Source organism: Pseudorca crassidens, chromosome 10, assembly GCF_039906515.1.
Source record: "Pseudorca crassidens isolate mPseCra1 chromosome 10, mPseCra1.hap1, whole genome shotgun sequence".
Taxonomy (NCBI): domain Eukaryota; kingdom Metazoa; phylum Chordata; class Mammalia; order Artiodactyla; family Delphinidae; genus Pseudorca; species Pseudorca crassidens.
This window is the reverse complement of record NC_090305.1, coordinates 53,033,168-53,047,679: the sequence shown is the minus strand read 5'-3', so window position 1 is coordinate 53,047,679 and position 14,512 is coordinate 53,033,168. Positions and strand designations below refer to the sequence as shown.

Sequence of the window (14,512 nt, the reverse complement as noted above, 5' to 3'; positions counted from 1 at the left end):
GCCCCGCCCACCCTGGCGGGTGAGCAGACAAGTTTCTCAGGCTGATGAGTGCTGGTTGGCACCGATCCTCTGTGCAGGAATCTCTCCACTTTGCTCTCTGCTCTCTGCACTGTTGCTGCGCTCTCCTCCGTGGCTCTGAAGCTTCCCCTCAGCTACTCCCGTCTCTGCCAGTGAAGGAGCTTCTAGTGTATGGAAACCTTTCCTCCTTCACAGCTCCCTCCCACTGGTGCAGGTCCCATCCCTATTCTTTTGTCTCTGTTTTTTCTTTTTCCTTTTGCCCTACCCAGGTACGTGGGGAGTTTCTTGCCTTTTGGGAGGTCTGAGGTCTTCTGCCAGCGTTCTGTAGGTGTTCTGTAGGAGTTGTTCCACATGTGGATGTATTTCTGATGTATTTGTGTGGAGGAAGGTGATCTCCATGTCTCCCTCCTCCGCCATCTTGAAGATTTCCTCACCTCCCCTTTTAATGCAAGTGTTGAGCTTTCTAGAAAATTCCTCCTTACCTCCTTATTCCTTAGTTCAGGTTTACCAATGGCCTCAGAATTGCTCTGTCCATCTCCAGCTCTTCTTGTCTAGTCTATCTTTAATGTGTCACCAGATTTGACTTTCAAAGAAACAAAGTTGATAATATACCCCGTTGAGTTGACATTCAATGTACAAGCTCAGGTCTGAACACCTTGACTTGAAGATACCACTTTACCCCAACCCCCTTCTCAGATCCCCACCACTTTGTTTACTCCCCCACCCCACCCCACCCCTGTGCTTGCCACTCTGACCTGCTGCTCATTTCAGCAAACCTGCAAACCTCTGGCTTTGCACAAGCTGATTCCTGTGGCTAATGACTCTTTTTCTTTCCTTCATTTGGTAAACACTCCCTCATTTTCTAAGCCCAGCTGAATGCCATCTCCTCTGAGAAGCCCGTGTTTCTCCAAGCATAGACCTGTTACTTATGCTCTCTCTGCTGCAGGATTTGATTCACCCAGTGTGTCCTAATTATCTTTCTACACATCTGCCTCCACTCCTGAGCTGAGAGCATCACAGGGAAGAGACTACTGTTGGTCTGACCTGTCTTTGTATCCTCAGCCCGTACATGGTAGATACTCACAAAGTATTTCTCTAACAGATGGCAATTGCTGTCTGGCACCCGGGGTGCAATCAGTGTCACAGTTACTTATTTTCCTAAGGTCCATTAAGTTTGGCTCAAGCACTCACTTGCTGGGTTGGTTAGGCATTCTGTAGCAGGGGAATCTTGAGTCTGACAATACCAAGTAATTGGTGTTGTGAGAGGGGCCTGCACACCAGCTGGTGGGGGTCATCACCTACCAGGCAGACCAGAATCGTGGCTCAAATTCCAAAGGAACAGTCGGGAAGATCAGGCTGACACCATCTGCCTCCCCCTCCAGAGGTGCCTGTATCGCCAGCCCCTTCTGAAGCCTGCCTACCTCCAGCCTCCAGGGTCCAGGCCAAGACCTGTGTAACTTACTGCAATTGTTTGAACATCTGACCTGCCTCCCCCAGGCTTGGGGAGTCGTCAGCCCCATTTCCTTCCACACCAAAGGTCAAATTCTCTGCCATCTAGGTTTCTCCAATTTTCTAATTAGTTGTTCTGGAGGCCTATCCCAGGCTCTGCCAACTCACATGCCCACATGCACCGGGAGGTGGGCTTGTCAGGGGACAGCAGAAGAGCACTAAGGACAGTGGCTGCTTTTCAGTTTCTGCTGACTGACACCATGAGGGAAGCCAAGCCCACTGTGGCCAAAAGGTTCTGAGTTTTCAAGAGATGCTGAGAATGAGATTTTCATGAGAAATAGTTTGGCAATTGATTTTTTAAAAAACTCAAGGTAGAAGCCAAAAACAACCTGTTTGTAGGCCAGATTCAGCTGGTGGCTGGGTAGTTTGTGACCTCTGACCTAGGCCTTTCTGTCATAAGAATTTTAGGGTCTGTCTCTGTCTTGGCCTATGCCCTCCCCAGCAAAATTTCCTCTGTCCTGGGAAAGACAAGAGAACTGCTTACTCTCACCAGAAGACACTTCTTTTTCTGTAGCAATGGAGGACTGGAGACTTTCCATGGTGGCTACAGGAGCAAAAACATAAAGGCTAGTTAATTTCTTCATAAGTCACCTTGTAACGTCTGGTTATTACAGCAGAGAGATGAAGGATAATCCAGGTGTACGCTTTCCTCTAAGGAACACTTCTGTATTTTAAGAGTGACCTTTCGTATTAGTGTGTTCTAAACTATCTGTGGGAAGGACCATGTTTTAAATCTGCCTTAAATTAATAGTAAAATATGATAATAACAAATTACTAGAAAAATGAAATAAAAAGATATACATAATGCAAATCCCAATTTGATGTTTATATTATTTGATACATCAGACATAAAATTAGTCTGTCAAATTGCTATAAAGCAGTGGCTCTCAACCAGGAACATTTTGTCCCATGGGGACATTTGTCAATGTCTAGAGACGTTGTTGGTTGTCCTCATCGAGAGGAAGGTGCTACTGGCATCTAGTGGGTAGATGCCAGAGATGCTGCCACACAGCCTAGAATGCACGGAGCATTCAACCACCTCCAGGTCCAAGATGTCAGTGGTTCTGAGCTTGTTTCTATTACAGTTTCTAAATGACTCCCTCATTTTCTGTCTGAACTTATTCATGGACCAGTTATGAGCACTTCCCAGACTGGCACTGTTCTGCAGATTACACTCCAAGAAGGAACATTCTAGAGGTATTGCCATTGCCTTTCTGATCAAACCCAAAGCGTGAGCCAATGGGGTGGCAGGATTTCTAGGAAACTTAGTATATTAGCCAGGGTTCCTAATAGTGGGTGGAAGCCACACTGCTTACAACAAAGACATTTATTTTTTAAATGACATAACTAACCATAATGTAACTCCTCTAGAATACAAACATGAGTTCCCAGAACAGAAAAAGGAATGCAAAGTCCTAGATCACCTAATGGTACCTCACTGACATACACAGCTCCCTTGTTCTTCTCAGCTAATAATATTTTAATCAGTTTAGCAGGGTTTCTCATGTTGATCATTAGTTTCTTACCTCTAATCAATATTGCTTGTTAAAAATATAGATTTCAGGTTCCCATCCAAGACATAGGAATGGGCGCGGAGGTGAGTCTAATTGGAAAGCTCTGGAATCTGGAAAACACTGAGAGAAGGGAGACCAGAATCTAGTCACAGCACAAGTCCTGCCGATGTGTTCACTTAATAGCTCCTTACTCAGGGCCTGGTTCATGCATGATGATGTGCTGGGTTTGGGGCTTCAGTAGTGGAGATGGCAGACAGAGGCCCCCACCACATACAGATTGTACACATTTCTTACTCTTTGCTTCCTGTCTCTCCTCCCCATTCTTACTGTCCCTCCCTGGTGGCAGCACTTCTCCATCTCTCACCTGGATTATTAGAATGACTGGTCTCCTCACCTCTGGTTTCACCCTCCATCCATCTTCCATAATGCCACTGCCTCTCTCCATCTGCCCCAGATTAAAACTCTTCACTGGGTCTCCACTGCCTCCAGGAGAAAGTCTAAGCTTCTAAACATGGACTACAGGTTCTTTAGGACCTTATCTCCGGGCACCCCCATCTCCCCACTTTAGCCTTTCTGAGAAACACCAACCCAATTATTGATGCCAACACTTTGCCTATGTTGGTCCCTCTGCCTGGAAAACTGGCATTCCACCTCATTTCCTAATATGATACACTTGTGTTCATTTCTCAAAAGCCAGCTCTTTACACCAATAATTGCTAACATTTATGAAGTGCTTACTATGTACTATAATATCCAAGTATTATAGGCATTGTGCTAAATGTTTGTTTTATTTACTCTTTATAGTAACTGTTGAGGGAAAGGAGGCTTAGCTAACTTTTGTGACTTTCCAATGGTTATGAAGCAAGTGGTAGATGTGAAATTCAAACCAGGCTGATTCCAGAGTCTCTCTTGATCCCAGTCACTTCTTATTTCTCCTCTCTGGGGAAGCTTTTCCCATTGCTACCCTCTCCCAGGTGGCTATATCCTTGTTTACAAACATTTACTGTCCCTCTCGGAGGGAAGACTGTTATGTTTCTGTACTATTGATGTCAGGTTTGGCCATGTGACTTTCTTTGCCTAATTAACCATCACCAGAAATAATGGCTGTTATTCCTGTAACAGAGATTGAGCATGATTTGCCCGTTAATGGTCCAGAGAAAGCAATGGTCCAGCATCCTGGGTCCTGGCTGGGTGATGAAGAAAGCTGCACCAGATGCATGATGGACATTTAGCAGGAATGAGAAATAAATCTTAGTTGTCATCAACCACAGGGATTTGATGGCTTATTTGTTACCAAGCAAAACCAGGTCATTCTGACACAGTTGCTGCCTGCTCATCACTACTTTTGTACATACTTTTGTACCTACTTTTATTGTTACATCTAACACAACACATTTTGAGTTAACTGTTCACACATCTATTTCCCCTACCAGACAGTGTTCTCTGAGGGACCATGTCTTACTTGTGTACCACATTTAACTCAGTGCCTGTCACATCATCAAAGCATAACTGTTGTGTCTTCGTCATCTGTTAGCTGCAAGAACTGTGTTCAATGTCAAGTGAGTTTTAATATCCCAATGTCAGCTTCCAAATCCCTTGACCCTAGCCCCAGTGAGGCAGGTGTTTTCTTATGATGCCAAATCCAAATAAAACAAAAGATGGAAGTATGTCACAGATTAGAAAAAGGAAGAACTCTTAAAATCCATGAGTTTGAATCCCAGCTCTATTGCTTACTAAGTATGTAGCCTTAGACCTAATAAAATAGGTCTAATAAAGGCCTAATAAAATTTATAAAATAGAGGTCATAATAATTATGTTAGGAGGAAGAAAACTTTACCCTTGTAGGTTCTTCTAGCTGGTCTAAGAATTAAATTGACATGAGACACAGGAACAGAAGAATGTCAATTTTAATTTCAAATGTACAGGAGCCCTACATACATGAGAGTTTCAGAGACAGAAAGGTAAAATGAGGTATATATGCCATTCTGAGCTAAGGAGTGGAATAGGGGCCTGGGGCTTCCAAGGACAGGAGGGCAATTCACAGGATGATCAGAAGAAGAACAGATATTTGGTAATTAGATGTTTGTCCTGGCATATAGATGGGGCCACTTAGATAACCTTTATCTTCAGTAGTAACTCTTTTCTGGGAAAAATTCCCAATTTACGTTCTCCTAAGTAGTTAAGGGAGGGGCAGTAATTTCTCTTGAACCCACAGACTCTTGATTGCCTTTAGCTCAAAACAATCCCCTTGCAAAAGTGGCACATTTGGGGAAGGCTCGCTCTGAACCCCTACAGTTGCTTCTCAGGATTCTTGTGAAGATCACATGCCAAGTGCTCACAACGCAGCTTGGCTTGCGGGGATATTGTAGTGACATTTGTCTTTTTTGGCTGTCCTGCATCTATCCTTCCTTCCTATGTGTGTGTGTGTCCTCTATTTGAGTATGGTAATAGTGGGGGCACTTCAGCACCTGGGGAAGAGATCCAAAGGGAAGAGATCCATCCTGTATCCACCATTGGATCCAGGCTGGCCAATCCGGTGCACTCATCTGATTGATTTGATCAAGTGATCCCAAAATAAGAAGTTCCGTTCTTTCTGGGTACTTGAGGTAGGGTCTGAGGGTGGCAATGGGGCTTTCAGGGTGGGGGGGCATCCTTGGCTAGACCTGTCCCTTCAAAAAGATGCTGCTGTGCCGCCTCCTTACTGAACTTTCAGACCTGGCTTGGTTCTTGCTTGACTTCTAAGTCTGATTTTCTAACCTCCAGTCAAGTCTGATGCCCTTGATATCCTAATAAAGTGCTTGTTAAAAAAAATTTCTTAAGGTAGCCAGATGTCACTTAGGTTGTTTCAAAACAGTAAATGGTGGATAACTTTCTCATTTTTTCTCTCCACTTTTGTTTCTATGAATTTGCTGTAGTCTTTCTTCCTCTTGTCCTGAGTTCTTTGATTTCTCTAAGTTGTGTTCCTTAGGTTTTTAGCACCAAAGTGTGCTGATTATAATCTAAATGATGTTTCCTGGCAGTTTTGAACTCTGCTTGAAACTGATAAAATGAATGAATGTTCTTTCATGAAAAATACCCACCTGACCCAAACTCCCTGCTGCCCTGCCCAACATGCACATACATTCAGACCAGTCCTGTTATCATCTGTTTTTTGGGAGAACTTCTTGATTCCCTAACACAGCTACTGTCTCTCTTTGTCTCTTTCTGCCTCTGTCTATCTCTCTTTAAACTTATTTTGTGCCAGGCACTGTGTCAAATGGTTTTCCAACTATGGCACAGATTGCTGGCTGCCTTTCCCTGGATAACAGAATCTGTAAAATGCCCAGGTTAACACACACACACACACACACTTCCGAGCTTCTCTTGCAGAGGAAATATATATTGAATTTTACATGGAAGTTGTTGGATAAGGCTTCCAAGAAAGTTATTTTAAGGGACCCGACTCAGCTGTCAGATGTTATTTTTGCCCTTTCCCCCTTCCTTCTCCTTGTTTGAACATGAGTCAGTCTGGAGTTCTGGCAGCCATTTTGTGACCATGAGGAAGTCCTGAGGCTGAAGCTTGTATTAAGGATGCTGGAGCAGAAAATGACAAGCCTTCTAGGTCCTTGATGAAGGCATGGCGCTTCAGTACCAAGTATAGACCATCTAACTCTACTACCTTCATGTTAAGGGAGAAAAATAATCTAATTTTTTAAAATCACTGCTAATTTGGTTCTCTACTACTAGAAACTGTTAATACATCTTTACCAATACGAAGATTATCATGCAAAAACCCTATAGGGTTTATACTATTAATCCCATTTTACAAAATGGAGCCTTAGGCTATTTGTAAAACTTGCCCAAGTTACTACTCATTCACTGGACAGTATTGGATTGACCATACTGGATCATCATTGACCCAGGATCTGACAGGTCAGCATCTGAATGTAGTGTTTGTCTGACAAAAAGGCTGGATTCCTAATCATTACATTTTACCGTCCCAGAGCTGAACATGCCTCCAGAATTTTAGACCAATACAACTGTGGGCCTCCTTGAGCAGGTGTGACTAAGTTGGAAGTTTTCTCATTGGAATAGATGCTTAGGATCTTCTTTCTTCTCTCTCACTTCCTGTCCAGCAAAAGGGATGTTTTTCAGCCTCCAGTAAATTGGCCCAATGGCCAACCAACTCTGAGTCTAAAGATACTTTTTCTTTCCTTTCTCTCAATGTAAATTCCTAATTCCTTGGAGCATTCCTAGGGGGATCTGTTGCTGAGATGAAATCAGCTTCCAGCAAAGTGTGTGTAATAGAGTAAGTGCTCAACAGATGTTGAATGGATTTATGAATGAATGAATGGTGTTCTCACAGCAGTCCTGCCTGGGACAACAATTCCCAACTTCTTTCTTAAGAACAATTTTTGGGTCCCACCCTGTTATGAAATGTGGATGCTACTCTGTGAGGGAGCCAAGACTGCCAGGGTGCAGTCCAGTTTCCTGCAACGCCAGCCGGCCTGTCTGTGTACCTTCCAAGGACCCATTTTCCTGAAAGGTTTTGGTGAAAAGCTCTTATCATAGACTGTGGAAAGTATCTTTGCTAATCAGTGTAACCCAGTGTAGACACTGGGCACAGGCTTTGTAATTACAGAAAGCTGCCTTCTAATCATGGTTCTGAAATGCTTCCCCTCTGTGTTTCTGGGCAAATTACTAAAGCTGAGCCTCTGTTTGTCCATCTGTAAAAAGGGGGTAATAACAATTCCCAATCCCATATAAGGATTATAGAAGGGAATGTATGAAAAGCATTTAGCAGAGTGCCTAGCTCACAGTACATGTTTAAAAATAATAGCTACTATCATTAGTGAAAATGGTCAGTACTGGTTAGAAACATTTCTTAATCCTTCAAGTAGAATTAGCCATCCCCTCAGCTGTGGCTCCTCAGTGCCCCATATCTTTCATGGAACATGAAACAGATGATGAAAAAGTAGCTGGTTCTATGCCATCTCTCTCAACTACACTACAGCATTCTGAGGGCAGAATTTTTCTTGAAATCCCTAGTAACTGGCACAGAGGAAGTGCCAAGTAATTGAGAAATGAAAGCAAGAAGGAATATAACATAATGCCTTTGTCATAGGAGTAAATATGAGAGTTGAGATAAGCCAGTAAGAGGTGAGCTTATAGAGCAGTTTCTGGCTTTCAATCTAAGAAATTTTAAATGGCATATTCCCTGGTTGGTGCAGGAGGGGAGAGGGAACAGGTCTTTAAATTGGCATTTCTAGAGTCCACTGTGGCCCAGGTGGTCCTGGTTTGCCTCACACAGAGAGGTATTTAATTTAGCAGAGGCTGACACTGGTCACTGTTCTGAGCTGGGGTAGAGAGGGTCCACTTACTACAAAGCTAAAAAAATTAATTAAATGAAAAACTTGCCAGAGTGTATACTCCTTTAAATTTTTTTTTAATAGAGTCACCAAAGTTTAACTCCTGAAGTTCTTATTTATGCTTCCATCACTAGATCTCAGTCCTTTATCTGGTGAAACTGCCTACAGAAGAGTAGATGGAGGGAGGGTGGTCTCAGAAACTTCATAAAATTTGTCTGCAGGGTCTTAACTTTAATATTTTTAATAACTCTAGTCTTATGTATATTAGGAATAATCAATTCTTATTTGAGGAAAAAGGGCTGCACTGTCTTCACTGATATGGACTTTAATTATGCAGCCAGAGGAAATAGTTCACCTGCTAAGAAAGTAAACGAGGATTTTTTTTTTTAGCCCCTTGAAGGATGTGGATTACAAATGCAGTTCTATAAGGTAGTTGTCATCAGTGTGCTGTGAAATGGTATTCACCGATTGCTCCTGTCATCTCAACGGCCTCAGTTAAAAGCTCCTAAGGGAATTTAAACATGAAACGTGTTGGAGGGATGACAAAAAAGCAGCCCTCGCTGATTAAATTTAAATTTACAATAGGAACATGGCTGAAGCCTAACTTGCAGGGGCTTGCTGGAGCAATTACAGTGTTGTGAACATTTGAGTCTAAAGACCAAACAGATAGAGGCCCTTTCGAATTCGCCGCCTCGTTTTGTTCTTTACCACCGGACAACAAGGTGCCGACGCCTTCCCTTCTCCAAACTTGTAATGTTGCAGAGGCAAAAGGGTGAAATGGGATCTGGGGCAAGACATTCGCTTGTGGAGCTCTTAAATGTCAAGGCAGGCCTGAATGAATGGGTAGCGGATCCTATTCACCGCGGCTGCCCTAAAATAGGTTCCCTGCGCTGGTGGCCTGGAGCGGGCATCAGATTTAGCTTAGGGCTCCTCTGGCCAGATCAGACCCAGCGAGGTGGTGACTACAAAAAACTGGATGCTGGGAAGGTCACAGGCCAAGGCTCACTCACCCAACCTCGTGTCCAGTCTCTACCCTGAAGGGCTGCTGGGGGTGCGCCCTGTCCGTTCCCACCTGGGCAAATGCCCCGCGCCCCCGCACACCGTGCCCCAGCCCTTCGCAGCTCTGGCAGAGGGACCCTGGCCCCGGGTCAAGCGGGTGGCAGGCCGCCAGCAGCTCGCCAAGTATTAATAGAGAGGCGCGGGCCGCAGAAGGCTGGCGCCGGGGCCTCGGGCTGCGGAGCGCAGGCAGCGCGAGCGCGTCCCTATCCGTCCCCACGCGGTGGCGAGCGCCCAGCGGCTGCCGCGCGCACCTGCGGGTCCCCACGGCGGGCGCTGCCTCGGCAACTGCAGCCGCCGCCTGACTGCGGGAGCCGCGCCCGGGCCGCCCGGAGCCGGAGCAGAGATGAGCTGCCACCCGGACCGCGAGCGCCCGCTGGACGGTAACGACTCGCAGGCGCCGCGGCCTCTTAGTCCTTAACCGGCCCCACGCGGGGTATAACTTCCCGGTGCCGGTGGATCAGGGGGACCAGAAGGAGGGTTATTTATTTCCCCGTTAGGCGGCTGGTGTGGGTAGGAAGTCCTCGTCTTCCTGCAATTTTGCTCCTTTTCTGCTCTTTTTGGGGTTCTTTTTAGAATGAAACAAGTTAACTTTTCTAAAGCGCAGAGAACCGCTCTTGGAACGCAGTGCCACGATGTGCGGGTTTGTCAAATCAAATGCGGAGCTGATTTCACTGACCAGTGCGCTGCCGCGGGTTTCTCTAGGCACGGTGGGAGTTCCTTCCGTTTAAGGAATGATTTTGCTTCTACTTTGGGATGTACCCAGCAACACCCCTCCACCCCCGCCTCCACAAACAGGCGTTAAAAGAGGCTACCTCATGTTACAGAGTGAGTGATGCCCTCGTGTTCTTCGGATTGGAGCCTGTGGGGTGGGGGACCCGGGACGTTACTCGTTTAAAGAAGGAATCGTGCAGCAGAATTCCCCAAACTGACTTCAGAACTCGGGTGTCATTTAGTTCTACTGGGAAATAATGGTTGTACGATTCTGCGAGGGAAGCGTCTCAGGTTGCTTTGAACGGGTGATGAAATATTCTGAACGTTTTTTTCCCATCAAAATTCACCTATTCACCTATTTGCATGTTTGCTAAAGATTTCAAACTTGACCCCTTAACTGCCTCCGGTTACCTGTGGTTCAAAAGCCCTGCCCTGAAAGGTCATCATTATTGCTATTAGCTACTTAGTTGTTGACCTTTTAGGAGGATCGCTCCTCCAGGAATAAACTCGTCTTTGCATCAATAACCCTTTCGGATTGTACTGAACACGACTTAATGAAGTTGCTTTTTAAGTTGAAACTCTGGGGGCTTGTGAGGCAGGTGCACAGGCCAGGGTTCCCTGCGGACCAGGAATTTTGCACAGTAATTGGTAAGGCAAGAATCACTGTGCTGCAAAAAATATTTCATTCCTTCCTTTCACAGTCCTAAGCAGAGTTCTCAGCATCACTGTCCTGGATCCTCTTTTGAAAATATATTTTTTTAAGTTGCATGGTTATTGTTTACAATAACATAATAAACTGGCACTTTGCTGGAACTTTTTGTAAAATGATTACTTTTGTGTTTCTAAGGTCAGCACACAGTGTAATCTAAGACAAATGGTTATTTGAAAACTGATTGATACATAAGACTAATTTTTTTTAAATTCCTGATAATATGGCAGGCTTCTTTATATGAGGCAGGGATGGTCAGGATAATTGTATCTGACTACCTTAGCCCTGCACGCTTTTGTTTGTTTTGTTTTGTTTGGAATCTTAATTCCTGTTTTAAAGCCACAAACCCTTCAGAACTCTGATAGAAAGCTTTCTTTAAAAAAGTATCTAGTCTTCCTAAATTAAGCATATGTCCTTGTAACCAGGCATGTCTGTAACTTGTGAGGACTTCAGTAATTACTATATGTGAATAGCAAAGTGCAAAGTTTAACCTTAAATCTGAATTTCGGAGGATACCAAAAGGCTTAGGCTGCTGTCAGTCTGGTTATCCTTGAGCAGGTGACAAGGCGATAACATGTCCAATAACACCCAATTGTGCCAAATGTTTGCTATGACATCTTAAAAGAGGACTGGATATATATCTGTCAGACTTAGTAAATTTCCAAGTATGTTTGACAAGATTGTGAAAGTGACATGTGATGAGTATGTTAAATGACACACCTGTGTTAAACAAGCTCTCTGGTTTGAGTATCTGTTACAGACTATACATTATGGAAGAATGTCATAGGGAATCCTGTTGCAGATAAAGAATTCTTATTCTACTCCTCATGTTTTGATCCAGTTTATAATCTGCCCATAGTACATCCCAGAGAAATTTAGGCAATTAATTATACCAGATTCAAATTTTAATACCATTAGAAATAAAGAATTATTTGAACTCAAATCATATTTTTGCTTTTGGTTTGAAATCATAACACAAACCTTCCATATAATTTTGTCCTGCAAAGTCATCGTTTTTATTTTATGCAGCTTTGTTTCTTGTTGAAACACTTTTAAAATGGAAGAAAATTTTAAGTTTTAATAGCAGGGGACAGAAACTTTTCTGTTGAAAATCTGACTTTTATAGCCTGTTGTAAGTCTGATGTTGGAATAAAATTGAAACCATGATATTCAGGAACAAAATTTCTGCGTAATTTTTTTGGCCTCCTCTATATCGCTTCGTTTTCTTTCTGTCTGTAAACTTTTCACTTTTTATTTACTCCTTTTGATCATAATTTAAATGAAACCCACTGTAGGTAAAATTTATCACCCAGTGGCTGATCCCTCGTTTAGGATAAGAAGTGCTCATTTATTGAACACTCACTTACCTGCTATGCTGAGCTACAAGCACCAGCTTCTCTAACCCTCACTAGCTAGGAGAACTATTGCTATCTGCTTTTATTATTATTATTAATATTTTTTTATAAAACCGAGGCTCTGAGAGGGTGACTGTCAGCTTTGAGTGTTCACATGCCCCTAACACCTAACCCAGAGCCTGTGCTGCCTCCTGCTGGACCACAATGTTGAGTGTCCACAGGTGGCCCACAGCATCCTCCGCCACCCTATTCAGGGACCACAGGTAGAATGCTGGAGAGGCCCCTGGAAGGTGGCTCTAAGCTCATTGAAGTGAGAGCAGCATTCTTCCCACTTCCTTTGGGTGGGAAAATGGGAGGAAAGGCGAGAAAAGGGAGAAAAAGGGAAAAAAGGAAAGAGGAAAAAGGGAGAAAAGGCTGGAAGTGGAAGCTCCTCTGCCCCTCTGCCCAGGGTAGGGACCTGTGCTTTGCCCCTGGGGCAGGAACCCTCTGGTTGCTAGGAATGAAGCGCAGCTTGGCCTTTCTGAGGGAGAAGGCAGTGCTCCATGGGACACTCTCTAAAGCCCTTCTCTGGAGCAGGTGGACCAGGGGTCCCTTCTTTCTCACGCTGCAGCAGATGGGTCCACATTAGAAGGCAGTGCCCTGAACTCTGCTCAGTGTTATTTAACAACCTAAATGGGAAAAGAATTTGAAAAAGAATGGATACATGTATATGTGTAACAGAACCACTTTGCTGTACACCTGAAACTAACACAACATTGTCAATCAACTATACCCCAATATAAAATAAAATAAAAAAAGAAGGCTGGGAGCAGGCTGACCCACAGTGGAGCAGAGCTGTTCTCTGTGGTGAACTGTGGGAACAGAAGAAGAAGGATGCACAGCGAATACTCTGGCTTCAGCCTGCTCTGATGTGTATCTCTCGATACATGATTAAAACTGCGTGAGTCTCAGTTTCTTCATCTGTATAATAGAGATAAAAAATCCACTATTTAGAATTATTGTGAACATTAGCACTAGTATACAGAGTATATTAATATACTCTGCTACTCTAATAATATACTCTACTATGCAAGTAGCAGGCTCCCCATAAACTTATTATATCCAGAAAATTGGATGTAGAGTTTAATGAGGTAATTGGAATGTGTTAGCAACACACAGCTCCCCAGAAAGATAGGGCTAACGTGACATCCATTCAACTATATGACACTACCGGGCACAGTCTACCTACTGATGCAGGAAGCCTGCCAGGTGTGTGATCAGCCACACACGGTGTATGCGTGTGTATGTGCTTTGGCTGCTGTGTCTGCAGCTGGGACTTTCATTTTGGAGAAAGACTGAGGAGAAGTTAATTTATATATTAAAACAGAAAGATGTGTTAGGAGTCCAGGTGAATTGTGGGAGAGTGATTTTCAGAAAGCAGTTTGGTCCATGGCACCATGGAGTTACCCTCACAATCGACTTTCAAGACTTTGATTCTTGCTCACTGATTTTTCTAGTGTAATTTGGTAAACCCTGTTTTGTCCATATCTTAACACTTTTCAAAGTGTTTTCTAATTGTTTGTTTATATCTCTGTTTCTTACATAAAATCCATAGGGCATGGGCCACATCTTTCTATTTACTGGATCCCCAGCACGTAGCTAAGTGCCTGGCACAGCGTAGGTACATATATTCAACATATGTTTCTTGAATAAAGAAATGCGTGAATGAATAAGAAAGTGATGGGAGGTGACAATGTGTGATTCCTGAAATACTTTAGTCCTTGTTGTTTTCTGCGTTAAGTTTTGAATTCATATTCACTTTTTCCTTCTCCAAATTGTTTACAATAGTGAAAATTTATAAGTATTTACATGCCAAACAATAGGGTGTTAGTTAAAACATATAAATATCCTTCTCTGGATGACTTAAATAAATTGTGGAAGGCTATCAAATGCTATGTGAAGGCATTCTGCTTTTGGAAAATGATTATATGTTGCAAGAGGATCTAGATGGAGAGATAACAAAGGATTAATAGGTGTTGCCTCTGGGTAGATGGGATGATGGATATTCTTTTTTTTTTTTTGCTTGTTTATGTTTCTGATTCTTATGTAATAAACTTGCTTTCTTTTTTAAGGAAGAAACACAATACAAGAACTATGTACTATAAAACAATATCATAGATCACTTACACTGAATCACCTAATCCCCTGTCACTGGACACTTAAGTTGTCTTCTCAACTGATTTTCCAAATTTGTCTGCCTAACTGTTTTGAACATTTAAATAAGTTTCAGCATCTCAGGGTTACAAAGTA

The 14,512-nt window shown here is 43.3% G+C and overlaps 1 protein-coding gene across 2 annotated transcripts in view; it reads left to right on the top strand.

Annotated features, from left to right (window-relative positions):
* The window catches only part of GADL1 (glutamate decarboxylase like 1), a 261,431-nt gene that overhangs the window by 64,676 nt on the left and 182,243 nt on the right, over positions 1–14,512 (top strand). Inside the window, exon 1 of one of the 2 annotated variants that reach the window (XM_067753582.1) lies at positions 9,619–9,828. The exons of the other annotated variant lie outside the window; for it this stretch is intronic. Coding sequence (XP_067609683.1) covers positions 9,792–9,828 — 37 coding nt within the window. The 5' untranslated portion in view covers positions 9,619–9,791. Of the gene's footprint in view, positions 1–9,618; positions 9,829–14,512 lie in introns of those variants that run through there. 2 annotated transcript variants of the gene reach the window in all.